This window comes from Hippopotamus amphibius, chromosome 4 (genome assembly GCF_030028045.1).
Source record: "Hippopotamus amphibius kiboko isolate mHipAmp2 chromosome 4, mHipAmp2.hap2, whole genome shotgun sequence".
NCBI lineage: Eukaryota > Metazoa > Chordata > Mammalia > Artiodactyla > Hippopotamidae > Hippopotamus > Hippopotamus amphibius.
In genome coordinates this window covers 24179663-24206992 of record NC_080189.1, presented here as the reverse complement: position 1 = coordinate 24206992, position 27330 = coordinate 24179663, and the positions used below count along the sequence as shown (strand labels likewise).

Sequence of the window (27330 nt, the reverse complement as noted above, 5' to 3'; positions counted from 1 at the left end):
TATTCCTGGGGGGCACCTCCCCCCAAACAAAGCAAATGGCTTCCCAGCCTCCCAGCCCCTCCACCGGGGAGGAGCGGCCGAAGGCGGGTCCCAATCGCTGCCCGATCCCAGGGATCAGAGGGAGAGCTGGTGGCCGGGAGGGCGCGGGGCCCGGGCCCCCCGCAGGCATGTGCTCGGCAGCTGGGTTCAGGCCCGTGGGCCAGGGCCGGCAGAGCCCAGCCTCGGAAACCTAAAAAGGCTCTGAGCGAGCGCAGGGAGCCTTAACCCCTGCCTTTCCTCCACCGGCTTCAGCCAGCCGGGAAGGGGGCTCCCTCCCGTCCACTCCCGGCCCCAGCCCACCCCCTAAGCCCCGATTGGCTGCAGCTAATGGTCTGGGCTGAGGGGAGGGAGCGAAGGCCTGGAAAAGGGAGGAAGTCATTGAGTGTAACCAGATTTGGAAGGTGTGTCGGTGCTGGGTGGGGGTGGGGAGGCACTCTAGGCTTGGGAGCTGGGGAGCCCAGGACCGGCTCTCGGAGAGTAGGAGCTGGCGCTCCGCTCACTGCCGTACAGTCTTCCCAGCAGACTGGGGCCTGGGGAAGACCCCTCCCCCTGCGGTGAGCTCTTAAGCGTTCTGATGTCATGTGCAGGAAAGGACCCCTTGGCGGGGTGCACCTCAGGGCCCCAGGAAGGGAGTTTCACAGGGGGTCTGGTGCCCCCGAGGCTGCCCCAGAGACTTCTTCAGATAACTGAAGGTCCTTCGCCCCCACTGTCCCTCAGGGCATCTCTAGGCCTCCTGAATTAGCAGCTGAGCTCAGTCTGGGGCCCTTTGCCCTGTCCAGTCCCCTCTCTAAGCCTTACCCCCTCCTGCCCCAATACGGCCCCCCCACCCCACCCGCTCTGGCCTGGAAATAGCCCTGCCTCCGTGACACAGCAGATGTCTCTGAGCTTTCCAGAAGGACAAGCCTGAGGACAGGGAGTGGGGGAGGGGGCCCTGGTGTATGTAGTGGGACTGAGGGCTGCTTGAGAGTGTGTGTGCTGTGGGGGGGCAGGGGTCAGAGAGGAGTCAGCCCTGGGCCTGTTAACCCCCAGCAGCTGGGATCTGAGGGACTGGACTGACTGTCCCAGTGGGGTCTCGAGGGGAGAGACTGGGGCCTCACCAAGACTTTATAGGAAATGGCTCAGCCTTCCCCTCCCCTCCCTGCTGCGGGGGCGCTCGGCCCCTCTCCAGGCCTCATCCTTCCTGAGAGCACACCTCTCCCCTCCCCCATGGTGGTGCCTGGCTCCAGCCCCCTTGGCTCAACTGTGTGTGGAGAGGCCGGCTCAGAATAGAGGGGGAAAAAGCAAAAGCTGGTTTGGGGGTGGAAGGGAACCCTCCTTTCCCATTCCTGCAGGGAATTGTTCCCCATTTGGGCCAAGTGGCTCACTCCCGCCGCCGATGAGATAAGCTGTCAGCAATTCAGCTGCTGGGCCTGATGCTGGGGCTGGATGGGAGGGGGCACAGACGGCAGGGGCTGCCCAACCCGGGGGAGATGGAAGGGGTTCCCCGCCAGGCGGGCATCCTGCTTCCTCTGGTTCCCTCTGTCCTGCTTAGTGATGGGCGGGGGAGGGGGCTCCTCTGGGCATCGTCTCAGGACTGAAATTGAGCATCTGGGCACCTGGGAGGAGGTCAGAAAGACTCCCCACTTCCTTTTCTAGGAGTGGGGTGGGAGCTGGGAGTTGAGCAGTCCCCGTGGAGGAGGTGGGGGTACCCAGCCTGGGCTGAAGGGGCTGTGTGCCCTCCTTACCCCCACCACCCCCTCGGCCCCTCCGAACAAAGAGGTCTATGAGGGAGCTCTGTCCCCGCAGCTGTTCCCCAGTTGCTATTCCTTCTCCTGGAGCCAACCGCCAAGGGAGGGGCTGGCGGGGGCAGCAGCTGTCCCGGCACCTCCCTCCCTGGGCCCCCTCTTCTCCCCCTCCATGTGAGGCCTGGGGTGGCCTCGGGGACGGGCCCCTGGGCTCCTCCCACCCCTTTGGTGGTATCCCCAGTGGGGTGCAAAGGAGGAAGGCTGGCTTGAGCAGAGCTCCCTCCTCTGCCTGGCCTCGGAGGGGGAGGAGGAGGAGGAAGGTCATGGCTCCCAGAGTGGGACACTGGACCCACCCCTCTCCTGCCGACCAGGACCACTTGCTGTCTGGCCCAGGGCCAGTTGCTGGGGAGAAACCTCTCCCTGCCGCAAATATGAATGACGCCCCCCCGCCCCGAACCCCCCTCCCTTCCCGACCCCAGCAGCCTCAAGGCCTGCCTCCTGGGGATCTGGCTTCAGAGGCACTCCGGGTGTGTGAGCACCAGCTTTGGAGGTTGTCAGGGTTGTGAGAGGCTGTGAGGCCCTGGGTGTCAAGACTGTGTGAAAGTGTGGGCCTGTGTGTGTTTGAGAGAGACCGTACCAAAGCACCGGGAGGCTGGGAGTGAGTGTGTCATGGAATCTGTAAGCTGCCAAACCATTGTGCTGCAGTGGAGCCAGGGGGAGAGGGGGCGGGCCTGGGGAGCTGCTGGGGAAGGAAGGATGAATCAGTGAAATGGTGGGGGAGCCAAGGGGACAGGAGCCTGACGCCACAGGGACAGAGACTGAGATTCCCCTCCCGGGGGCAGGTTGGGGGCGGGGATGCTGGGGTTCCCCAGGCCTTTACTCTCCAAAGGCCATCCCCCAAGATCTAGGGGCAAGGGCAGGAAAAGATATGTAAGGGGGCACGTCCAGCTCCACCCTTTCCGATCTCTCGGGCAACACCAGTAAACAAGACTGAGTCTTCCACCCTCTCCCATCCTCCTAAAAGCAGTGCTCAGGGAAGCTGATGGATTTCAGGCCTGCATTGTCCTTTACAAGTAAGCTGGTTTCCAATTATCTACACTCTAGGCCACCCCCGGCTCCTGGATATTTCTCTCTGGCTGTTAAAGGGGAACTAGGGCCCCAACATCTTGGGGTACCAGTTCTGGTTCGTAGTAATCCTCAAAAGAGGGGATGGGTCGAGAATCTCAGCTCCCGAGACTGGAGTCCACATGGGAAACACTCCCCCGGCTCTTGTGAAATCTCACTACCCTATCATTTGAAAACATGATTTTCAAACCTTAACAGAATGTGCACCATACCCACCCACTCCTATCAGAACTTTGTTCCAGAAACCTTTCACAGTGTTCAGAGTAGAATTTGGCTGGAACCAGGTTGGTCCCACTTCTCTCCAACTTCAGTTTTTAAAATATTCATTCATTCAACCAGTATTCATTGAGATTCTACTAAGTTCTAGGCTCTGACTATACAGAGATAAAATACAATATCTAGAGGGAAAGAAGGCAGACAAAAAAGTACATACTATATGATACTATTCATATAAAACTCTAGAAAATGCAAACTAATCTATAGTAACCAAGAGCAGATCAGTTATTGCCTGGGAAGCGTAGACCAGGAGGGGCAGAAGCAACAGGTCATAAAGGAAAGGAGACTTCGAGGAGGGGTGGCTATGCTTATTCCCTTGATCTGTGGTGATGGCTTTGTGGCTATATACATATTGTCAGAACTTATCCAGTTGTACTTTCTAATTAGTACAGTTTCTTGTACATCAAGCATACCTCATTAAGACGGTTTAAAAAAAAGAAAGGAAACAAAACAAACTAGTGTCTGCCGTGATAGAGGTGAAAGTACCTGCGGAAGGAACACACTGGGAGGCAGCCTCCTTCTGAAAGGGGGAGGGGGGAGGGGGCTGTGTTCCGTCAAGGGCCGGGCCTCACAGGAGGGAGAACTTGGGAGGCAGAGAAGGCGTCGGTTCCAGAAGGAGGAGGCCTGACCCAGCGCTCCAGCAGCAGCCTCAGGAGCTGGGCAGGGGAGGGTGGGCGCTGTGCCAGAAGTGGGGCCCTCCAGAGCCCAGCCGGTCCCCTCCTCCGCTCTGCAGACAGCAAGGCTATCGTGGATGGGAACCTGAAGCTGATCCTGGGCCTGATCTGGACCCTGATCCTGCACTACTCCATCTCCATGCCCATGTGGGAGGATGAGGAGGACGAGGATGCCCGCAAGCAGACCCCCAAGCAGCGTCTCCTCGGCTGGATCCAGAACAAGGTGCCCCAGCTGCCCATCACCAACTTCAACCGCGACTGGCAGGACGGCAAAGCTCTGGGCGCCCTGGTGGACAACTGTGCCCCTGGTGAGTGGGCCGGCAGCGTGCTGCTGGGATCCCTGAGCCCAGAAGGGGAGCTGGGGTGAGCTGGCGATGCCGAGGCTTGTGTCTGTCAGAACACGCGTCTCAAGGGCTGGGGGATCAAGACCCCCCTGCTCCAGCTGAGAATCACTGCTGGAGTGAGACCCTCCTGATGAGTTGCCAGACCCTGCAGTGGCAGGAAAAGGTTTTATAGACCAGGACACTGGGTCCAGAGAAGGCCAGTGACTTGTCTGAGATCACACAGCTTATCTATGGCAGAACTGAACCAGAGCCCAGGGCCTCAATCCCTGCTTCCTACTTTGCCATATGGGTGTCATTTCTGCTCAGCCAGCAGAAAGCACATGTGGTGGGATTTGTAGAAAGAAGGGCAGGACTCGGACCCAGAGAAGGCTGTTCTTTGCGAGCCCCTGGGACAGCTTTGAGAAGGGGTTGAAGCCCAGGAGGATGTGGGCTGCGGCTGGGGTGACACTGCCCAGTGGGAGGGGACCCAGCCCTGCCCAGTATAGGCCCTGGTCTGCTTACGTGGGGGCAGCTGAGGGCCCATGAGAAGACTGAGGCATCACAGGCGAGAACCGTACCCCACGCACAGCTCCGGTTCCGACCCTCACCTCCTGCAAAGACAGGCCGTCTCCCCACCGGGTCGGTCAGCTCTGCCTCTGGGGAGCCATGTCCCCTTGGGGGAATCCCCCCCCAGCCCGGGGTCAGCCGGGGAGCACGGGGTGGGAGGCGGGGGCACCGGCCGCCTGGGAAGCATTCCCAGCTGCTGAGCCGTTGCCCTCGGCTGGTGTGGCTGCCAGCAGTGAGCTCAGCTGTCCTGGCCAGTCACGGATTCCAGCCTTTGAGCGGGCCCCCTCCCCGCCAGGGAGCAGCGCCCTCCTCCTCCAGCTCCGGCTTGGACAAGCACCCACGAACCCCTGCACCCCTTCCCGGGAGTGACCTGCGGCGGCCTCAGCTTGCCTCCCATTACAGGGGCTGGGTTCTGGGTGGCCAGAGAGAAGAACTCATCCTATCCGAGCAGGCCCTTCAGTGCCTCCATTTCCCCAAGGGGGAGGTTAGGAAGGAGAGAGCGTCTTATGCTCCGAGGCTGACGTGGGAAGTGCTTGGGGACCTCGGGCTTCAGGGCAGCTGTGAGGAGACCTTGGAGGCGCTGGGTCAGAGGCGTGTGTGGGGCGGGCTCTGCCCACCCCGGAGGCTGCCGGGATGAGGCAGGAGAGGTCTGCGAGGGGTGCCCTCACAGAGGTTTGGTGTTCAGGGTCGCCGCCGGGGCCTGGACAGGCAGGAGGCCGGCTGGCAGGGCTGGTGCCAGGCTGCGTCAGCCGGGGCAGAAAGGCCTCATTGTTGGCGCTAGGGAGGGCTGCCGTGCCTCTGAACAGCGATGGGCATCCCAGCTGACAGGCCATCACGTCGGGGTCAGCAGGAGCCTGGCCGGTCAGCGGCCTGGGGCTGCGCAGGAGGGAGTGTGAACCCACAGCCTGCGAGGCTGTTGGATGAGCACATGGTCTGCGAGCTGGCTGACCGCTTCCCCTAATCAGCGCCCCCTCTGCCACCACCTCTCCAGGCCTCTGCCCCGACTGGGAGGCCTGGGACCCCAACCAGCCTGTGGAGAACGCCCGGGAGGCCATGCAGCAGGCAGACGACTGGCTCGGGGTGCCCCAGGTACGCTGGCACATGGGGCGGCGGGAGAGTAAAGGCGCCAGAGGGCCAAGGGTGGAGTTGGGTCTGCAAGGATACCTGCTCAGGATGTGGGTGAGAACCGGGGTTGCTGGCCACGGAGGGCACCCTCTGACTCCCTTCCTCCTTATGGCAGGTGATCGCTCCCGAGGAGATCGTGGACCCCAACGTGGATGAGCATTCTGTCATGACCTACCTGTCCCAGTTCCCCAAGGCCAAACTCAAACCTGGTGCCCCTGTTCGCTCCAAGCAGCTGAACCCCAAGAAGGCCATCGCCTACGGGCCTGGTGTGTGTTGAGCCCTGACAGCCCTTCCCAGGCAGCTGGTCACAGGCTAGGATGGGTCTCCCTAAGCTCTCTGGCTCTGCCTTCTGCCCCTCAGGCATCGAGCCCCAGGGCAACACCGTGCTGCAGCCCGCGCACTTCACCGTGCAGACAGCGGATGCTGGCGTGGGCGAGGTGCTGGTCTACATTGAGGACCCCGAGGGCCACACTGAGGAGGTACGGAGAGGCCATTGGGGGCTGCACAGAGACCACAGGCCAACCACAGGAGCGGCCCGGAGGCGGCTGCCGGAGCCACCCTCCGTGCTGGAGGCGGGGGCGGCCTCCCCATGGGGGCTGCAGGAGCTGTGGGCTCAGGAGGGGCTGTGACTGCCAATCTTTTCCCTTCCCAATAGGCCAAGGTGGTTCCCAACAACGACAAGGACCGCACCTATGCTGTCTCCTACCTGCCCAAGGTTGCCGGCTTGCACAAGGTATCTCCCTATAGGCCCCCTGACTTCCCCATTCTGTTCACATCCTTGGCTCTAGCTGAATGGACCCCTCTCTCAGCTCGCATGTTGGCCCCCAGCCCTCCCCATGCACCGGCTACTCGCCTCCCGCCCTCCGCCCCCTTACAGAGCGGCTCTCCTCTAGAAGCTAACCTGTGACCTCTGACCCCCAGGTGACTGTGCTCTTTGCTGGCCAGAACATCGAACGCAGCCCCTTTGAGGTGAACGTGGGCATGGCCCTGGGGGATGCCAACAAGGTGTCCGCCCGTGGTCCTGGCTTGGAGCCCGTGGGCAACGTGGCCAACAAACCTACCTACTTCGACATCTACACTGCGGGTGAGGATAGGCCTCTTACACCTGACACCGCCTGAGTGTGCGTGTGGGGTGTGCATGGGGGTACTGGGGCAGGGTCCCAGCCAGAGGGCAGTGGTCTCAGGGTGAGGGAGCCCTGAGCAGAATGGGGGCTGATGGCCCTTGTCGTGACAGGGGCTGGCACTGGTGATGTTGCCGTGGTGATCGTGGACCCGCAGGGCCGGCGGGACACGGTGGAAGTGGCCCTGGAGGACAAGGGCGACAGCACGTTCCGCTGCACATACAGACCTGTGATGGAGGGGCCCCACATGGTGCACGTGGCCTTCGCTGGTGCCCCCATCACCCGCAGTCCTTTCCCCGTCCACGTGGCAGAAGGTAAAGGCCCCTCATCCATCCCCATGATCCCCTTCGCCAAGGCCAGGACGCAGAGAGTGTTGCCACCGAGCTCCCAGTCTGAGGATTTACGGGAAATGAAGCACTACACCCGGGTTGGGTGGGGAGTCATCTGAAGGCTTAAAGTGGGCAGAAGGGAGAGCCGAGGGGCGGGGCTCTCGAGAGCGTGGCTGTCCATCCCCTGCCCCCAAGGAGACTCAGGAGGCCACAGTGAAGGGGACCAGACAGGTGCCACTGTGGAAGGGTGGAGGGGGAAGCGACAGGGCCACAGGGGTGGGGGCATTTACGCGAGCACCTGGCCCTCAAGCAGTGACTCCCCGCACTCGGTTCTCTCTCTGCCACTCAGAGCCCCTGCCGCCGCCCGCCCCCTCCGTGCCCATCGTCCACCAGGCCAAGAAAGTGTCGCCACGTTAGTACCCACCAGCGGAGGCAGGGCCGGGCATGGCCATAGCTGCCTGGCCTCACCTGTGCTGTGTGGCATGGCCCAAGCGGTGTGGAATCGCCGCCCTTCTGTGGCGTTCTGTGCCAGGCCCCAGGTTCCACGCCTTTGCCTGTGTTCTGTGGCAGGGCTAGTTTCTTTGCCACTTGCCTGATGATTTCTGTGTTATAAGGTCTCGGTTCCGTGCCAGCGCCCGTGCTCCGTGGCGGGCTCCGGGTTCCGTGCCGCCGCCTGTGCTGGGGCGGTACCCGGATCCTGTGCCATTGCCTGTGCTCCGTGGCGGGCCTGGGTTATGTGTCATTGCCTGTTTGGTGGCAGCCCGTGGGTCCCATGCCGTTGTCTGTATCCGGGGCAGGCTGGGATCGCTGTTCTCTGGCCTGTGTTCAGTAGCACAGTCTGGGTGCACTGGCACCGGCAGTGTTCCGTGGTAGGCTGACTTCCATGCATTGCCTGTGACCTGTGGCAGGCTTCTTGTTAGATGAATCTCTCTCGTTCCATGGTGTGGCTGAGTGTTTTCTGGCATGACTGAGTCCCCACAGCTGCTGTGGTGGCTCCGAGAAGGCTCGGGTGGCTCTAGGTGGATGGCCTTGGGGTGGGTGAAAGACCCTTCCCTATCTCTCTTTGCTCCAGTCTCTGCCCTGCCTTTGTCCCCAGTGACACTGACTCCGAGGAGCCCGGCAGGGAGGGCTCCCTGGGGCCAGCCTGACGGGGGGGCGGGCGCTGTGGCCGGCTCCCTGCCCAGCATGGCTCTCGGCAGCCCCAGTTGTGGCCGGGGCACCAGGGAGCACAGGGAAAGTTGCATGAGGCCATGGCCTGTGCCTGTGGGGGCGTCCGGAGGACTGTGCACAGTGAGCTGAGGGACGAGAGGTGAGGGTTGAGGCGCTGAGGCTCTCGGCGCCCCCAACCTCGCCTCTCCTCTCCCTCCCAGCCTGTAACCCCAACGCCTGCCGCGCCTCTGGGCGGGGCCTGCAGCCCAAGGGCGTGCGTGTCAAAGAGGTGGCTGACTTCAAGGTGTTCACCAAGGGCGCTGGCAGCGGGGAGCTCAAGGTCACAGTCAAGGGACCAAGTGAGTGTCAGGGCCCAGGGCCGTGGTGGGGGTCGGGGCACGGGGAGGAGGTACAGCCAGTGGTTCTGACCGCCTGAGGGCAGTGACAGCACCACACCCCCCAGGGGGCTCCAAAGAGATACTGGCCAGAGGCACCTGGGACCTCAGACACACTGTCTTACCTCTGCCTCAGTCTCCCAGTCTGCAGGCTGGGAATGATGCTCGCCCTACGGTGTGCTGCACTGGCTGTTACACAGTGCCTGCCTGCTACACAGTGCCTGCCAGCGGCGCTGTCCTCAGGCTCAGCCTGGGTCCTTGAGGGGACTGGGGAGCTGGGACTTGCAGATCCCTGATCCCCCCACTCCCCACATCTCAGAAGGCACAGAGGAGCCGGTGAAGGTGCGGGAGGCTGGGGATGGTGTGTTCGAGTGTGAGTACTACCCCGTGGTGCCTGGGAAGTACGTGGTGACCATCACGTGGGGCGGCTACGCCATTCCTCGCAGGTAGGCACCCTACGGCCCCTGCGCCTTGCAGCCTGGGCCCTCATAGTCTGGGAGGAGGGGGGTGGGCTGCCTGGACCCGGAGAGAAGGGAGGAGGCGTACCTCTGGTGGGGGCAGCTCCCGGCATTGACACCAGCTCGCCCTTTGCCCAGTCCCTTTGAGGTACAGGTGAGCCCAGAGGCAGGAGTGCAGAAGGTACGGGCCTGGGGTCCTGGTCTGGAAACTGGCCAGGTGGGCAAGTCAGCCGACTTCGTGGTGGAGGCCATTGGCACAGAGGTGGGGACACTGGGTAAGTGGCTAGGTGGTAGCAGGAGGAAATGCTGGGCGGTGGTGTGATGGAGGGGGTGACTGGGGGACAGGAGGCAGGAATGCTAGCGCGTGTTAAGATGAGACGGGGAGATGGGACGTGGGGTGATCGGGGTAGTGATGCTGGGAGAGTGATGGGGGACCCGCCTGAGTGTCCAAGTTGCTTCTTGTGCCCTCTGACCCTCCCCACCTTTCACCTAGGCTTCTCCATTGAGGGGCCTTCACAGGCCAAGATTGAGTGTGACGACAAGGGAGATGGCTCCTGCGATGTGCGGTACTGGCCCACAGAGCCAGGGGAGTACGCCGTGCACGTCATCTGCGATGATGAGGACATTCGAGACTCGCCCTTCATAGCCCACATCCAGCCAGCCCCACCTGACTGCTTCCCGGACAAGGTGTGGTCCCAGCTCCCGCACGTGGGCCTGGAACGGGGTGAACAGGGCCTCCACCCGTCCTCAGCCCAGCCCTCCGCTCTTGCCCCTGCACAGGTGAAGGCCTTTGGGCCCGGCCTGGAGCCCACTGGCTGCATCGTGGACAAACCAGCAGAGTTCACCATCGATGCCCGCGCTGCTGGCAAGGGAGACCTGAAGCTCTATGCCCAGGTGGGGCGTTACCCCATCTCTCTGCCCCGGCTGCCGTAGCAGAGACCCTAGGAGGGTGGGGCAAGTTAGAGAAAGGGGCCTCCGGGCGTCACAGGGCTGCTTCTCATGGATCCATTAGAACTATGGAAAAGTTAAAGTTTTGTGTTTTCTTATTGATGATAATCTTAAAATATACTTTACCGAATACATATTTTTATACTAATAATTTGCAATTTAAAGGTAATTTGATTAAGACAATGATTTCCCAGGTGAGTTTCTCAAAATGGTGTCCACTGACCCCTAGAGGTTAATGAATACGTTTTTAGGTCCAAGAGGCTGATTCTTCTTTAAAAGATTATTTATTCAATTTTAGGATCATTGATTTAGCTAAGCCTTTTCCCTGACAACACATTTCAGAGACCTAGGCTGGGAGGCCAGACCACACAGACGGCCTAGAGCCCAGTGTACCAGCTCCCAGGGTGCGCCCGGCCACCAGAGCTGGCGGCACTGGGCTCCCGTGGTCTGAGGTCCGTGGTGGGGGCGGGGCCGGTGAGCGGGTTGGCAGTGGGTGAGGAGGACAGCCCGAAGCCAGCAGAGGGCGCCGGTGCTCTGAGGAGGCAGGGCCACTCTAAGAACCTTGCTTTGGGGGATGCCCACAGGACGCCGACGGCTGCCCCATCGACATCAAGGTCATCCCCAATGGCGATGGCACCTTCCGCTGCGCCTACGTGCCCACCAAGCCCATTAAGCACACCATCCTCATCTCCTGGGGCGGCGTCAACGTGCCCAAGAGCCCCTTCCGGGTATGTCTGCCAGGCCCTGCCCCGTGCCCGCTGCCAGGGGCCCCAGAGGGAGTGAGGAGCCCCACGCAGGAGATGGTGGCCGTCCCTGGGCCCTGTCATCAGTCCCCACCTCAAGGCCCCTGCAAAGAGGCTAAGACTGGTCGGGCTGAGGCTGGGCCTGGGAGTGCTGGGGAAGGGGATGGACCTTAAGGGAGGGGCGCTGTGCTGACCATCGACTCCTCCCCACAGGTAAACGTGGGAGAGGGCAGTCACCCCGAGCGGGTGAAGGTGTACGGCCCCGGCGTGGAGAAGACAGGCCTCAAGGCTAATGAGCCCACCTACTTCACGGTGGACTGCAGCGAGGCGGGGCAAGGTGCGCCCCGGAGCAGGGAGTGGCAGGGCCTGGGCAGGGGCTGGGCAGGAGGTGCTGGCGCCCTCCGCCTGGGTCCTGGCAGAGCTGTCGTGGGACTGGTCAAGTGCAGGACATTGTTGAACCCCCCACTCATGGCCTCATGCCTGCCTCCCCTCAGGCGATGTGAGCATCGGCATCAAGTGTGCCCCCGGCGTGGTGGGCCCCTCAGAGGCTGACATCGACTTTGACATCATCAAGAATGACAACGACACCTTCACGGTCAAGTACACCCCCCCAGGGGCCGGCCGCTACACCATCATGGTGCTGTTTGCCAACCAGGTACCCTATGCTTGGGTTTTGCACACGCTGTGGCTACAAACCCCGCCCCTGTCCCCCACCCCCAGCCCCCTCCAGTCGTTTGGGGCAATTCTACACCCACTGATTGAGCACTTCCTATGTGCAGACAGCGTGCCTCAGAGAAAACAAAGGGGACTCTTTCAGAGGCTGCCTGCGTCCACCCTGACCAAGCCTTTTCTCCCTCTAGGAGATCCCCGCCAGCCCCTTCCATATCAAGGTGGACCCATCCCATGATGCCAGCAAAGTCAAAGCTGAGGGCCCTGGGCTGAACCGCACAGGTAGCTGTCTGGGCGGGGGCTGGGCTGGGTTGTGCTGGGCTGGCCGCTAGTCCCTCACCACCGTCTCGGGGTGGGCTCCCCAGGTGTGGAAGTTGGGAAGCCCACTCACTTCACGGTGCTGACTAAGGGAGCCGGCAAGGCCAAGCTGGACGTGCACTTTGCTGGGGCCGCCAAAGGCGAAGCCGTGCGCGACTTTGAGATCATCGACAACCACGACTACTCCTACACTGTCAAGTACACAGCCGTGCAGCAGGTGTGCCCGCCCCTCCTTGCTCCACGCATCCTGGCTGTGGGGTCGAGGGTCTCCTTCCTCCAGTCTCACAGGGCCTGTTCTGGATCTTGGCCCCTTTCCTGCCTCCCATCCTTCTTGCTGTGGATCTCTGAGCCTCTGGCCCACACAGGCTGAGGGCATGTTGCCAGGCTGTGTCCAGGCCACCCAGTCTGACCTCCTGTTGTACCCAACAGGGCAACATGGCAGTGACAGTGACCTATGGTGGAGACCCTGTCCCCAAGAGCCCCTTTGTGGTAAATGTGGCACCCCCGCTGGACCTCAGCAAGGTCAAAGTTCAAGGCCTCCACAGCAGTAAGTAGGGCAAGAGGTGTCCCGGGAGTGAGGGGGGCAGTGGGTTGGAGTCTCTGCTTATGGTGTCCTTTGCCCTGTACGCAGAGGTGGCTGTGGGGCAGGAACAGGCATTCTCTGTGAACACGCGAGGGGCTGGCGGTCAGGGCCAGCTGGACGTACGGATGACCTCACCCTCCCGACGCCCCATCCCCTGCAAGCTGGAGCCCGGGGGTGGAGCTGAAGCCCAGGCCGTGCGCTACATGCCCCCTGAGGAGGGGCCCTACAAGGTGGACATCACCTATGATGGTCACCCGGTGCCTGGCAGCCCCTTCACCGTGGAGGGTGTCCTGCCCCCTGATCCCTCCAAGGTGAGGAGGTGGGGGCTGGTGGGAGCTGGGAGGTGGGGGCTGGTAGGAAAGATGGGTAAGTCACAGGCGCAAAGGCAGTCCCCACCTCAGGACCTGCCTTGGAGACAGCTTAGTTTGGGTTTTGTGTTTTGCCTTTTTATTGAAATATAGTTGATTTACAATGTTATGTTAATTACTGCTATGCAGCAAAGTGATTCAGTTATACATACATGCACATTCTCTTTTTTAAGATTCTTTGCCATTATGGTTTGTCATAGGATTTTTTTTTAAGAACGTTTATTGAGATGTGATTGACATACTGCCATAGGATATTGAATATAGTGCTCTGTGCTATACAGCAGGACTTTGTTGTTTATCCATTCTATATATAAAAGCTTATATCAAGACAGCTTAGTTATTAAGAGCCTGGCCTTGGACCCGGCCTGGGCGTCAATCCCCGGTCCACCAGCTGGGGCAAATTATTTAATCTCTCTACCTGCGTTTCCTCGCATGGAATTGTTACAAGGACTCAGCCTGTGATAGCTGCTACAGGTGAAAGTGCTTCGCTGATTTGGGCGCCATGAAGGCCGGGCGTGGGAGAGGTCAGGGGTAGGTAACCACACACCTGCTGCTTCTTTCAGGTCTGTGCTTACGGCCCTGGTCTCAAGGGCGGGCTGGTAGGCACACCAGCGCCCTTCTCCATCGACACCAAGGGGGCGGGCACAGGTGGCCTGGGGCTGACTGTGGAGGGCCCCTGCGAGGCCAAGATCGAGTGTCAGGACAATGGTGATGGCTCGTGCGCTGTCAGCTACCTGCCCACGGAGCCAGGCGAGTACACCATCAACATCCTGTTCGCCGAAGCCCACATCCCCGGCTCGCCCTTCAAGGCTACCATCCGGCCCGTGTTCGACCCGAGCAAGGTGCGGGCCAGTGGACCGGGCCTGGAGCGTGGCAAGGCTGGCGAGGCAGCCACCTTCACTGTGGACTGCTCGGAGGCGGGCGAGGCCGAGCTGACCATCGAGATCCTGTCGGACGCCGGTGTCAAGGCCGAGGTGCTGATCCACAACAATGCCGACGGCACCTACCACATCACCTACAGCCCCGCCTTCCCCGGCACCTACACCATTACCATCAAGTACGGCGGGCACCCCGTACCCAAATTCCCCACCCGCGTCCACGTGCAGCCCGCTGTCGACACCAGCGGAGTCAAGGTCTCGGGGCCTGGTGTGGAGCCCCACGGTGAGCGAGAGAGGAGCCTGGAGCTGGTTGTGTTGCCAGTCAGGGACGGAGGGAGGCAGGGCTGAGGGTTTGGGGGGCCAGCGCAGGGTGAAGGGAGGGCTTTGGGGCAGTTCTGGAATCCTTTGGGCTCAGATACCCCAGAGAAGGCGCCAAAGCCAAGGGCAGGACGTAGAGCTTTGCCTCTGGTCTTGTGGCAAAATGACGTCTGCCCTTGGGCACTTTCCTGGGGCGGTCCTCAGTTTTCAACAGCTGATCTGAAAAAGCTAAGAACCTTGCTCTCGATGGTGCAGAGGGACACCTTTGGAGTTGAGGGTGACAAGCGTCAGGAGACAGTTCAGCTCAGCTCCGTTCAGGGAGGCCAGACGCTGGGCTAGGCACGGGGGTGGGCACAGAGGGATGTAAGACCCAGACCCGCCCTCAAGGGGCCCAGAGCCTGGGGGAGAGACTCCGGGGAGCAGGATGGCACTATGTGGTGAGGCGAGTGAAGGCAGGGGCTGCGGGAGGCAGGGCCTGGAGCTCACAGGGTCGAGGGGGTGGCGGGGCTCAGGCTGCAGAGTAGCAGGTGGAGAGGAGGGAGGGAGGGCAGGGCGCGCCGCTGTGTGAAGGCTGCCCCCGGCCTGTGCTGAGCGCGCGTCTCCTGGCACCCAGGTGTCCTGCGTGAGGTGACCACTGAGTTCACCGTGGACGCAAGATCCCTAACGGCCACGGGTGGGAACCACGTGACGGCGCGTGTGCTCAACCCCTCGGGCGCTAAGACGGACACCTACGTCACGGACAACGGGGATGGCACCTACCGTGTGCAGTACACGGCCTATGAAGAGGGTGAGGGGCTGGGCTGAGCGGGGATGGCGGGGAGGCAGGGGGAGGGGCCGTGCACACCCTGACTTGCCCCGTGTGGCTGGCTTCCAGGCGTGCATCTGGTGGAGGTGCTGTACGACGACGTAGCTGTGCCCAAGAGCCCCTTCCGAGTGGGCGTGACGGAGGGCTGTGACCCCACGCGCGTCCGGGCCTTTGGGCCAGGCCTGGAGGGTGGCTTGGTCCACAAGGCCAACCGCTTCACTGTGGAAACCAGGTATTCCCCGCCCCACCCTGCCCTTTCCTAATCTTGACCCTGATGCTGTGGCCACCCTGATCCCAGCCACCTGCTGTCCCCCTTCGCCCTTCTGTATGCGCCTCATCCCCACCCCATCCCCTGTCAAGGGTGCACACCTCCCCCAGTGTCCCAGCCCCTGTAGCGGGTCCCTTCTCAGCCGGGCCTCCAGCGCCTACTCAGCTGCTCCTCCGTCCCCACTCACTGATCCTATCAGAGCTGATGTAGGCGTGTCATCTCGCAGGGGAGCCGGCACCGGGGGCCTAGGCCTAGCCATTGAGGGCCCGTCGGAAGCCAAGATGTCCTGCAAGGACAACAAGGATGGTAGCTGCACTGTGGAGTACATCCCTTTCACCCCTGGAGACTACGACGTCAACATCACCTTCGGGGGCCGGCCCATCCCAGGTGTGCCCTGGGGGGGTGGGGCTCGGGAAGGGCAGCAGGAGGTCTGCTGAGCGAGAGAGAAACCGGAAGGAAGTCAGGTGTGGAGGCTCATCCGTAAAGCAGGAAAGCCCCGAGCCCAGGCAGCAGGGAGGACGTGGAGCAGACAGGCACGGGTGCTGCGGTCACGGCCGAGACGCAGGGCAGTGGGAGCAGTGCGTTCCCAGAGGCACGGCACTGGCGTCTCAGCCCTTTGCCTGGAGCGCCAGACCTCGTGGGTTCGGTCACTGAGACACAGTCCAAGCCTCTGTCGCGGGCTCAGCAAGGACGACCTCTTGCACCCTCTCACTCTCACTGTCTGCAAAGCAAGGAACCCCCCTGCCCTCCTGCGGGGCCAAGCTGCTCAGGTGGGGATAGAGGTAGGGAGGGCGGGGTTATGTGTTCCATTATCACATAACGCGGGCCTTCTGAAATTGGACATTCCCCTCCCCTAACATCTGATTTCACGCTGGCAAAAATGCCTCTTCTTTTACCAATACTCCACTTTTAACGTTTTATTAACTTAGGAAGGTCTTCTTCCAGGCTCGTGGCCTAAATAAGTGGATTTGCCCAGCCTCAGTCTGTAGCCAAGTTTATTTTCCCTTGTTTACATTTTCTTAGCACGTTCCTAAGTGTTTGCACATTTACCCTGGTCTCCCTGGGGCAGGGAAGGCCTTCCCCTCCTGGTTCCTCAGTGTCAGGGAGACCCTCCTGGGCAGGTGCGTAGGATCTGACGTCCCTCTCCTTGCAGGGAGTCCGTTCCGGGTGCCCGTGAAGGACGTGGTGGACCCTGGGAAGGTGAAGTGCTCCGGCCCAGGGCTGGGAGCCGGTGTCAGGGCTCGGGTGCCCCAGACCTTCACTGTGGACTGCAGCCAGGCTGGCCGGGCCCCCCTGCAGGTGGCCGTGCTGGGCCCCACAGGTACGGAACGTCTGGGGCAGGGCGGCGGGAGGCGGGAAGGGTGCCGGGAGGCGCCGCTGACCCTGCTCCCCTTGCCCAGGTGTGGCGGAGCCTGTGGAGGTGCGTGACAATGGAGACGGCACCCACACCGTCCACTACACCCCGGCCACTGACGGGCCCTACACAGTAGCTGTCAAGTATGCCGACCAGGAGGTGCCCCGCAGGTGAGGCCCAGCTTTGGGCTCCGACGTTGTGCTGAGCTCTGGAGAGTTCCCACGGCTGCAGGGCCACTGCGGCGGGGGGGGGGGGCCCTGGGAACACCCCTCCTACCTGTCTTCGCCTCCTCTGGTCTCTGCTGCCCCATCCCGCTCGTCCTCAGGGCCTCCTGCCTGTCTTCTCCACCCTGGAGGTGGCTGAGCCCCAGGGGCTCTTCTCCAGCTGGGCTGTCCCCCCAGGCAGCTACAGAATCAGCGCCTTGGGGAAAGGCACCACGTAGCTCCAGAGAGGTGGCGCTCCTGTACCCTCCTCTCTAAGCCATCCACGGCATCCTCCTGGAGAACGGAGGGGAAATGCTCAGGCCTTGTCGGGCACACCTGTGTGACCCTCTCCCAAGACTCGGGCTGTGACCTGGTCCCTGCTCCCTGCCAAGAGTCATCTCCCCTGCTCGTGAATGTGGAGAGGACACCAGGCCCAAAAGGAGATGGGATTCCCTCTCCCCCCGAGCCTCAGCCAACTGTCCATCCCTTCTGCCCCTCAAGCCCCTTCAAGATCAAGGTGCTTCCAGCCCATGACGCCAGCAAGGTGCGGGCCAGCGGCCCCGGCCTCAATGCCTCTGGCATCCCTGCCAGCCTGCCTGTGGAGTTCACCATCGATGCCCGCGATGCTGGGGAGGGCTTGCTCACTGTCCAGATCCTGGTGAGTCCATGTGCCGCCCACCTCTCAGGTCAGGCTCTGGGCACAGGCAGGCCTTGACCTCTGCTTCTCCCCCAGGACCCTGAGGGTAAGCCCAAGAAGGCCAACATCCGAGACAATGGGGATGGCACGTACACCGTGTCCTACCTCCCGGACATGAGTGGCCGGTACACCATCACCATCAAGTATGGCGGCGACGAGATCCCCTACTCACCCTTCCGCATCCATGCCCTGCCCACTGGGGATGCCAGCAAGTGTCTGGTCACAGGTGGGTACCCACCCTGCCTCCCCTGCCCCTCCCCCTCCCCGCCCACCCCCTCCTGAGCACTGCGTGGCTTACACTCTTCTCTATTTCCAGTGTCCATTGGAGGCCACGGCCTGGGTGAGTGCCCTTTCTCTTCTCTTTTTTGCTGTGGGCTGAAGTGGTGAGGGCAGCTGGGAACTGAGGGGGACTGGGCACGGGTCCCACGGACTCCTGACTGGGCACTCCTCTGTGGCAGGTGCCTGCCTGGGTCCCCGCATCCAGATTGGGGAGGAGACGGTGATCACGGTGGACGCCAAGGCAGCAGGCAAGGGGAAGGTGACGTGCACGGTGTCCACGCCGGATGGGGCAGAGCTCGACGTGGATGTGGTTGAGAACCACGACGGTACCTTCGATATCTACTACACAGCGCCCGAGCCGGGCAAGTACGTCATCACCATCCGCTTCGGAGGCGAGCACATCCCCAACAGCCCCTTCCACGTGCTGGTGAGCTCCACGGCGACAGCAGGACTGGGGCGGCGGGGGAGGTGGGTCGGGCCCTCTCAGCAGTAGCAAGGGATCCCAGGACCTGTCCCCACGTCTGATGAATCTGGGGCCCAGGGTGCTCCAGAGTCAAGCCTTTGCTTTCCCTGCAGCCTCCCAACCCGGGAGGCGAGCACAGCCCTGCCTCTGGCCCCGCTGGTGGTTGGTCAGCTTCCTCTAGTGGAACTCGCCGTGTTCCTCTCTGACTCTCGGGCCCACTGTCCCTGTACATGTCCACAAGGTGGCCCGGCAGGACAGTGAAGCCCTCCAGAGGGTAAGGCACCCAAGATATCCAACCTGCCCCGTGGGCAGCCCAGGATTTCAGGTCCCCGGGCCGTTCCCCGAGTCAGTGCGTGGTCACTTGAGCTGGTGTGTGCTGGCCTGCCACGCCCTGTGCTTCCCCGTGCCTTGCCTCCCAGGCGTGTGACTCCATGCCCCGCGTGGAGGAGCCCTCTGACGTGCTGCAGCTGCACCGGCCCGGCGCCTACCCCGCACACTGGGTACTGCCACCTCCCGCCCGGGCCAGACCTCGCCCCCCTCCGCCTCTTCCTTCATTTCCTCCTCTTCAGCGGCCAGGGCTGGGGCATGGTTTGAGGGCCATCTTGGGGAGCAGGGGGGCGTCAGGCTGGGAAGACGGATCTCCGAGCGGGGCACGGCACCTCTTCTCTTGCAGCTGACGCGCCTCTCCTGCCCTCTGGTTTCACCATTAACCGTCTTTTTCTTTCCTCACTTTCTCTGACTTCAGTGACGGCTCAGGCCGAGCTCCCCAGGCCTGCCCAGCCAGTGACTGTCCCTTCTCACCTGCTACAGGCCACAGAGGAGCCAGTGGTGCCCGTGGAGCCAATGGAGTCCATGCTGAGACCCTTCAACCTGGTGATCCCCTTCACTGTGCAGAAAGGGGAGCTCACAGGTACTGCCCCGGGGCCCCGAGGCATGAGGGCTCAAAGGGAGGACACCTGTGTCCAGGCCCCGCTCCTTCTTTAGAAATGAAAGCTGGGGCCCAGAGCAGGGAAGTAAGCTCCCCAGGGTCACACAGCAAATTGAGCAGAGCTGGAACTCAGAATCCAGCCTTCTGTCTCTCAGGTCAGGGTTCGTCCTGACGTCTCTGGTGCTTGACCTCTGGGGTAGAAGCAGAACCACATGAGCGGGAGCCTGGGACAGTGAGAGGGCTGAGGTAGGAGACACTAGGGTCCCCCACATAACTGTGTCTGCCTGGCAGGGGAGGTGCGGATGCCCTCTGGGAAGACCGCCCGGCCCAACATCACCGACAACAAGGATGGCACCATCACGGTGAGGTACGCGCCCACGGAGAAAGGCCTGCACCAGATGGGGATCAAGTATGACGGCAACCACATCCCTGGTGAGTTGGGGGCGGGCTGGGCTTGGTTGGGCTGAGAGGAGCCCGCAGTGGCTTCAGCCTCACCTGTCTTCTCTCAACAAATATTTATTGAGCACCTGCTGTGTGCAGACACCATGTGAGGCCTGGGAAGGCTGGTGTCCTGGCGGGAGGCGCCTGTGGCAGAGATGTAGGGCTCAGCAGGGAGGCTGTGGGAAGGTGTGGGGGGCCGAGGTGGGCTCGGGCAGCCCCTGTCCTCACTACTGACCCAGCCCCCTTTCTCCGACCACCCCCAGGGAGCCCCCTGCAGTTCTACGTGGATGCCATCAACAGCCGCCATGTCAGCGCCTACGGGCCAGGCCTGAGCCATGGCATGGTCAACAAGCCGGCCACCTTCACCATCGTCACCAAGGATGCTGGGGAAGGTGAGGGGAGCTGCAGGCAGGGGCTGGGTGGGGGCAGCCCGTGCAGGAGTGAGGGCAGCACCTCTGACCTCAGTCCTACCTCCACCCACCCACAGGGGGTCTGTCCCTGGCTGTGGAGGGCCCGTCCAAGGCGGAGATCACCTGCAAGGACAACAAAGACGGCACCTGCACTGTGTCCTACCTCCCCACGGCGCCTGGAGACTACAGCATCATCGTGCGTTTTGACGACAAGCACATCCCGGGGAGCCCCTTCACAGCCAAGATCACAGGTGGGTGGACGCATGGGCACACTGCATGCGACACACACCCCAGCACACAATGGATGTGCAAGCCCAGCGTGTTCAAGTCACCGGGGCATTAGGGTAGGGCCTCCTTGAGGTGGAAGAGGTGATTTTTGGATAAATGTAAGGAACACCATCCTCTAGAGCAGGTGAGAAACATCAGCCACCCTTTGAAAACATATCTTCTTGAGTCTTTTAAGCCGGGGTATTGATAATCCCTTCTGATAGATGAGGAAGGCGGTAGGCCCAGAGGGGTTAAGCCACTAGATCAGAGCCACACAGCGTAAAGGGTCTGGGCTGTCTGGCCCAATCTAGTTTTCTGGTTCCACAAAATCACGTGACTCAGGATTTAAATTTGTGTAAACTAGGGATTTAACCCACTCAGGGGCATCCACAGGGAGACTGGGGTGTGAATGGAGACTGTGCTCGCCCCGGTCTCTCTGTGCTGCGGGTGGTCCCCAGTCTCTGTGGCGTCCAGCAGGGTCTGCCAGGAAGTCTCCTGCTCCCCACGAGGGCAGGGCCTGCCTGGAATCACACTGCCTGACAGGCCAACTCTCCTGCAGGCGATGACTCAATGAGGACGTCACAGCTGAACGTGGGCACCTCCACGGATGTGTCCCTGAAGATCACCGAGAGTGACCTGAGCCTGCTGACCGCCAGCATCCGCGCCCCCTCGGGCAACGAGGAGCCCTGCCTGCTGAAGCGCCTGCCCAACCGGCACATCGGTGAGCGCGGGCCCACAAGGGCCCGGGCCAGGAGGGCGGGGGTACCTGGGAAGGAGCGCTGCCAGGCCCGGAGCTCTGTTCACGCCTGACCTCCCCCGCAACAGGCATCTCCTTCACCCCCAAGGAGGTTGGGGAGCACGTGGTGAGCGTGCGCAAGAGCGGCAAGCACGTCACCAACAGCCCCTTCAAGATCCTGGTGGGACCGTCTGAGATCGGGGACGCGAGCAAGGTGCGGGTCTGGGGCCAGGGGCTGTCCGAGGGACACACGTTCCAGGTGGCGGAGTTCATCGTGGACACTCGGAATGCAGGTGCTTCTTGCCCCAGAGACCCCTCATTTCCGCTGGTGCCTCCAGTGAGGACTAGTCCTTTCCTGCCCAGCACCCCTTGGCCATACTCTCCTCCCTGAGTTTCCTGGCCCAGTCTCCGCTGAGATCCACTTTCTGGGGCTCACGGGGGTAGGGTGAATGTCCCCATGTCGCTTCTCCCATGTTTAAGGGAAAGCTCAGCTGTCCTGAGTTTGTCTCTCCCTCACTCACTAGAACCCAAGAGGCCTGCCTTAGGGAATTTTCCAGACCACTCATCCCCGACCCTCGGGGTCAGTGCCTGGCTTACCCCTTCTCCTCCTGCTGAGCCACCTTTTGTTAGTGGTTACGATACACCTCGGGTGCCTATTCTGGACGGAGCCTGTAGTCTGGGGAGGGGAGAGCAGAATGGCAGTGGGGACTGAGGGAGATGTGTCCCTTGCCTCGCACTAGGTTATGGGGGCCTGGGGCTGAGCATTGAAGGCCCTAGCAAGGTGGACATCAACTGTGAGGATATGGAGGACGGCACATGCAAAGTTACCTACTGCCCCACGGAACCTGGCACCTATATCATCAACATCAAGTTCGCTGACAAGCACGTGCCTGGTAAGGCTCTGGGCTGCGGCCGGGACAGGCCAGGAGGCCGGAGACAAGTGATCTGAGACGTCTGACCCGCCCTTCCTGCCCTACAGGAAGCCCCTTCACGGTGAAGGTCACAGGCGAGGGCCGCATGAAGGAGAGCATCACCCGGCGCAGGCAGGCGCCATCCATCGCCACCATCGGCAGCACCTGTGACCTCAACCTCAAGATCCCAGGTGGGAGCCAGGAAGAGCCTGGGGGGGGGGGGGGGGCAGGGTGATGGGGAAGGCCCAAGCCCGCCCCCAGGGCCTCTGTCCTGCTGGCTCATTTCTCCCCTCTCCCCTCTCCTCTGGCTCCCTGTGTCCCGCAGGGAACTGGTTCCAGATGGTGTCCGCCCAGGAGCGCCTGACGCGCACCTTCACACGCAGCAGCCACACATACACCCGCACGGAGCGCACAGAGATCAGCAAGACGCGGGGAGGGGAGACCAAGCGTGAGGTGCGGGTGGAGGAGTCCACCCAGGTTGGCGGAGACCCTTTCCCCGCCGTCTTCGGGGACTTCCTGGGCCGGGAACGCCTGGGCTCTTTTGGCAGCATCACCAGGCAGCAGGAGGGTGAGCAGGGCTGGGCTGGCGTCTTCCCAGGGAGGCTGGGCCTCCTGTCTCTTGGGACGGGAGGGGGAGGCTGCTGGTCTGAGCGGAGGAGGGGGTTTTACTGAGGCGGGAGGGAAGGGCCAGGGCCAGGAGCAGCCCCAGTGTCGCCCTGACACTCCCCACCCCCTGCAGGTGAGGCCAGCTCTCAGGACATGACCGCACAGGTGACCAGCCCATCGGGCAAGACGGAGGCCGCAGAGATCGTGGAGGGGGAGGACAGCGCGTACAGCGTGCGCTTTGTGCCCCAGGAGATGGGGCCCCACACGGTCACTGTCAAGTACCGCGGCCAGCATGTGCCAGGCAGCCCCTTCCAGTTCACTGTGGGGCCACTGGGTGAAGGCGGTGCCCACAAGGTGCGAGCTGGAGGCACAGGGCTGGAGCGAGGTGTGGCCGGCGTGCCAGGTAAGGGGCAGGTGGCCAGGACAGGGGATGGGGGCGGGGCAGCCAGCAGGATGGGTGATGGTGCTGAAGAGCCGCCCGTCCTGTTTCCGTCTCCAGCCGAGTTCAGTATCTGGACCCGAGAAGCAGGTGCCGGGGGCCTGTCTATTGCCGTGGAGGGTCCCAGCAAGGCGGAGATTGCATTCGAGGACCGCAAAGATGGCTCCTGTGGGGTCTCTTATGTCGTCCAGGAACCAGGTGGGTGTCCACAGTGGGGCTGGGCCTGCCTGACCTTCCAGACTGGGTCTGTGCTCACCCACGCAGGAGATGGGGCTCCTGGACCAACTTTTCACCTGGGCCGCTGCTCTCTGACCCGCCCCCCTCCGCGCCACACTCCTGGGAACGCGTATCTGTCTCCAGGGCTGAGCCCTGACCCAGGAGCTGGTCCTGGGATGAGGCAAGGGTGGAGGGGCTTCTACCCTGCTTTCCCCTGTCCTGGGGCCTGTGCTGACTGGCCTTCCCTCCCCAGGTGACTATGAGGTCTCCATCAAGTTCAACGATGAGCACATCCCAGACAGCCCTTTTGTGGTACCCGTGGCCTCCCTCTCAGACGACGCTCGCCGTCTCACTGTCACTAGCCTCCAGGTGTGTGCCCGGGGGTAGGGCCCCTCTGCCACTCTGAGAAGATGGGCAGTAGAGGATGGCGGCCCCATGTGTCCAGGGACTTAGCAGAGACCTTGGAAAGTCCAGACAGACAGATGTCCCCTCCCTCCCAGTGTCTGTACAGCAGGGGCCTCCATGCCCCCTTCGAGCTGCCCCCCAGGAGCCCTTGTGCCTCTCCTCCCCCTCCCCTACCCCATTCCAGAACTGGGCTCTGTGCCCCACCCCCAGCTCACCTTCACCTCCCACATCGAGCGCCCCCAGGGCAGTCCAGGCCACACTCCTCTTTCCTCTTCCCAGCTACTGGGCGCTCGCAGTCCACACACAACTGACCTAGGACTGGCTCCTCTGCTGTGAGGCCCACTTTACAGTCTCTGGGTCTTACCTCCTCAACCAGGACAGGGCACATCATCTCTCGTCCCTCCCATGCCCAGCACTGCCAGGTGGCCCCTCCTCATAGCAGGTGGATACCAAGGCCACAGACCCAGCCTCTGCCTCCCATCGCAGCCTTGCTGAGAGCCTCCCTGAGCTGGGCCAGGCAGCAGGGCCAGGCTGGGCGTGGGAAGTGGGAGCCTCTGGGCTGGGCGTGCAGTGAGATTGGTGCCAGGCTGCAGAGCTGAGCCCTCCAGACCCTCCCAGGAGTCTGAGCCCCCTCTGTGGCCTCTGCAGGAGACGGGGCTCAAGGTGAACCAGCCGGCGTCGTTTGCAGTGCAGCTGAACGGTGCGCGGGGCGTGATCGATGCTAGGGTGCACACGCCCTCGGGTGCGGTGGAGGAGTGCTACGTCTCCGAGCTGGACAGTGGTGAGCTGGCTCTGTCCCTGCCAGGCTAGGACCTTCTGGCAAGGTCAGGGAAGGATAAAGTCTCACCCACCAACCTCTGTCCCACAGACAAGCACACCATCCGTTTCATCCCCCATGAGAATGGCGTCCACTCCATCGATGTCAAATTCAACGGTGCCCACATCCCCGGCAGTCCCTTTAAGATCCGAGTGGGAGAGCAGAGCCAGGCCGGGGACCCAGGCTTGGTGTCAGCCTATGGTCCTGGGCTCGAGGGAGGCACAACAGGTGCGTGCCTGGGGCTGGGGAGGAGGGGTGGACATTGGCCTGCCCCAGAGGCAGGGCAGTGCTGATGAGCCCGAGTCCTGGCAGAGGCTTGCTCCACGGAGCCCCAAGCCTTACACCCTTGCTACCTCTGGTCCCCAGGTGTGTCATCAGAGTTCATTGTCAACACCTTGAATGCGGGCTCAGGGGCCTTGTCTGTCACCATCGATGGCCCCTCCAAGGTGCAGCTGGACTGTCGGGAATGTCCTGAGGGCCACGTGGTCACTTATACTCCCATGGCCCCTGGCAACTACCTCATTGCCATCAAGTATGGTGGCCCCCAGCACATCGTCGGCAGCCCCTTCAAGGCCAAAGTCACAGGTGAGTGTCCTGGGTGGGAGGGAGGTCCCTCCAGCCCAGCCTATCCTGGCTGGCTCCAGTGGCCATTCAAATCTGGATCACAGTTTGCCCCAAACATCAGGGTCACATTACCAGGAATAAAGTGGGCCTGGCTTTACACACATGCCATTCTCCACATTCTACATGTGGACACATGTACATCACTTTTTTTTTTTTAACTATTTGTTGGCTGTGTTGGGTCTCTGTTACTGCACACAGGCTTTCTCTAGTTGTGTCGAGCGGGGGCTACTCTTCATTGTGGTGCACAGGCTCCTAATTGCCGTGGCTTCTCTTGTTGCAGAGCACGGGCTCTAGGCACTTGAGCTTCAGTAGTTACAGCACACGGGCTCGACAGTTGTGGCTCATGGGCTCTAAAGCGCAGGCTCTATAGTTGTGGCACACGGGCTTAGTTGCTCCGCGGCACATGGGATCTTCCTGGAGCAGGGATCGAACCCGTGTCCCCTGCATTTGCAGGCAGATTCTTAACCACTGCACCACCAGGGAAGCCCGTGTACATCATTTTTTAAAAATCCAATCCTTCCTCTTTATTGTCCCTCACTTAACTAATCTTTTCCCTGCGGTGCCTCCCCAAGCCTTCACTTAACTTTCTGCCCTTCTGGTTTCCCACATTTCCAGCTTCCAAAAAGACAGACCTCAGTAAACATTTAGCCAGCTTTCCTTCCGGAAGCCGCGTGAAGGATTAATTGGATACGTGTTCCTTTTTAAAGCAGGACTCTACCCTTTGACTTGGGGTCCCAGACAAAGCCCAGAAGGGTAGGTGGGCTGGGGGGCTGGGGGGCAGGAGCCATCGAGGCCCCAGACCTCGAGATAAGCCTCCCCCGGAGCCCTGTTTATAATGAGCTCCTAGGATGCAGCAGCTGAGGAAGGGAATGTGGGGCTCTCGGTGCCGGCACAGGGTCTGCTGCTTAGGGAAGCGCAGGCCTCTGACCCGGCTCGTGGCCATTCCACGCTGCCCCTCAGGTCCCCGGCTGTCTGGAGGCCACAGCCTTCATGAGACATCCACGGTTCTGGTGGAGACGGTGACCAAGTCGTCCTCAAGCCGGGGCTCCAGCTACAGCTCCATCCCCAAGTTCTCCTCAGATGCCAGCAAGGTGGTGACGCGGGGCCCCGGGCTGTCCCAGGCCTTTGTGGGCCAGAAGAACTCCTTCACCGTGGACTGCAGCAAAGCAGGCAGGCAGCGGGGGGAGAGGTGGAGGTCTCCCAGGGTGGGCACGTGCGGGGCGCCGTGGCGGCGTGGGGCCCAGGCCCCAGGGTGAGCCTGTCCCTCGCTGCCTCTCTCTCCAGGCACCAACATGATGATGGTGGGCGTGCATGGGCCCAAGACCCCCTGTGAGGAGGTGTATGTGAAGCACGTGGGGAACCGGGTATACAACGTCACCTACACCGTCAAGGAGAAAGGGGACTACATCCTCATCGTCAAGTGGGGCGACGAAAGTGTCCCTGGAAGCCCCTTCAAAGTCAATGTGCCCTGAATCCCAGAAGTGCCTCCCCCAGCCTCGGCCCCCACCTCTGGCCAAACACACTCACAGACACACACACACACACACACAAATGGGCCACACCCAGATGCATGCACGCAGAATCAGACACCACAAACACCTGCCCTGGGGTGTGGAAGGAGTGGCACTGCCCCCTCCCGGCCAGGCCCCTGGGCTGGAGGGCCTCGTCTGTCTCAGGGCAGTGTCCCTTGCCTCAAATGTGACACGAGGGCGAACTGGGGGTTGGGGGGCCAGGGAAGCCCTGAGTTTTCTGGGGGGGCTGAGGCCAGTGAGGGAGCACGTGTTTGGGGGTGTCTGCATGTGTGAGAGAGGTCACCCTCAAACCGCACTGTCAGCCGGGCCTCCTTGCCGCTGAGGACTGCGTCCAGCCCCTCTGGTGTCCACAACCCCAGAGCGTTAAGGACTTGAAAGAGAAAGCACAATCGGAGGAGAAAATGGACCCAGCGGCAGCCTTGGCGTGTGTCCTGGCCCTGGGCAACTTAGAGCCCAGCCAGGCTTCCTGGGGGACTGATCTCTCTCCCTTTTCTTTTTTTTTTTTATGATTGCACAGCTCTGCCCCACGGGGGGCCTTTTTTACACACTGCGAGGCCCAGCTTTCTGGGGGGCTTTTGCACATGTCATACGGCTCAGCTGGGAGCCGTTTAGGTGGAAAACTCCAAATAAAGTGCGGCCTGTCGCAGAGGCTGGGCTGTTCCTTGTGTGTGTGCTCCCGCCGGCCGGCCATCTCTGGCTGCTGACACGGAACCAGGCCCCGGGAGGCGGAGGCTGGCTGCCTGACCCCTGGAGGACTGAGTCAGGTCAAGGAGAAGGGCCTGGGGCAGAGAGCCACCCC

General features: G+C 61.8%; 1 protein-coding gene across 2 annotated transcripts in view; it reads left to right on the top strand.

The window, feature by feature from the left end:
• Positions 1–27181, top strand: part of FLNC (filamin C) — a 28207-nt gene extending 1026 nt beyond the window's left edge. Inside the window, exons 2-48 of one of the 2 annotated variants that reach the window (XM_057731330.1) lie at positions 3898–4146; positions 5720–5817; positions 5969–6119; positions 6214–6332; positions 6509–6586; positions 6775–6937; positions 7088–7288; positions 8674–8811; positions 9167–9293; positions 9444–9580; positions 9799–9992; positions 10086–10199; positions 10838–10981; positions 11210–11333; positions 11491–11651; positions 11857–11947; positions 12031–12200; positions 12413–12530; positions 12615–12877; positions 13498–14095; positions 14744–14917; positions 15005–15167; positions 15430–15590; positions 16357–16524; positions 16604–16727; positions 17262–17418; positions 17494–17683; positions 17774–17797; positions 17916–18163; positions 18619–18699; positions 19010–19109; positions 19419–19559; positions 19832–19960; positions 20056–20229; positions 20805–20966; positions 21071–21274; positions 21722–21874; positions 21961–22083; positions 22218–22460; positions 22632–22901; positions 22998–23135; positions 23407–23522; positions 24207–24339; positions 24427–24603; positions 24742–24960; positions 25960–26169; positions 26284–27181. In XM_057731330.1, coding sequence (XP_057587313.1) covers positions 3898–4146; positions 5720–5817; positions 5969–6119; positions 6214–6332; positions 6509–6586; positions 6775–6937; positions 7088–7288; positions 8674–8811; positions 9167–9293; positions 9444–9580; positions 9799–9992; positions 10086–10199; positions 10838–10981; positions 11210–11333; positions 11491–11651; positions 11857–11947; positions 12031–12200; positions 12413–12530; positions 12615–12877; positions 13498–14095; positions 14744–14917; positions 15005–15167; positions 15430–15590; positions 16357–16524; positions 16604–16727; positions 17262–17418; positions 17494–17683; positions 17774–17797; positions 17916–18163; positions 18619–18699; positions 19010–19109; positions 19419–19559; positions 19832–19960; positions 20056–20229; positions 20805–20966; positions 21071–21274; positions 21722–21874; positions 21961–22083; positions 22218–22460; positions 22632–22901; positions 22998–23135; positions 23407–23522; positions 24207–24339; positions 24427–24603; positions 24742–24960; positions 25960–26169; positions 26284–26471 — 7808 coding nt within the window. In that variant the 3' untranslated portion in view covers positions 26472–27181. The remainder of the gene's footprint in view (positions 1–3897; positions 4147–5719; positions 5818–5968; positions 6120–6213; positions 6333–6508; positions 6587–6774; positions 6938–7087; positions 7289–8673; positions 8812–9166; positions 9294–9443; positions 9581–9798; positions 9993–10085; positions 10200–10837; positions 10982–11209; positions 11334–11490; positions 11652–11856; positions 11948–12030; positions 12201–12412; positions 12531–12614; positions 12878–13497; positions 14096–14743; positions 14918–15004; positions 15168–15429; positions 15591–16356; positions 16525–16603; positions 16728–17261; positions 17419–17493; positions 17684–17773; positions 17798–17915; positions 18164–18618; positions 18700–19009; positions 19110–19418; positions 19560–19831; positions 19961–20055; positions 20230–20804; positions 20967–21070; positions 21275–21721; positions 21875–21960; positions 22084–22217; positions 22461–22631; positions 22902–22997; positions 23136–23406; positions 23523–24206; positions 24340–24426; positions 24604–24741; positions 24961–25959; positions 26170–26283) is intronic. The other variant, XM_057731331.1, reaches the window with a different exon arrangement.
• Positions 27182–27330: the final 149 nt, after the last annotated feature.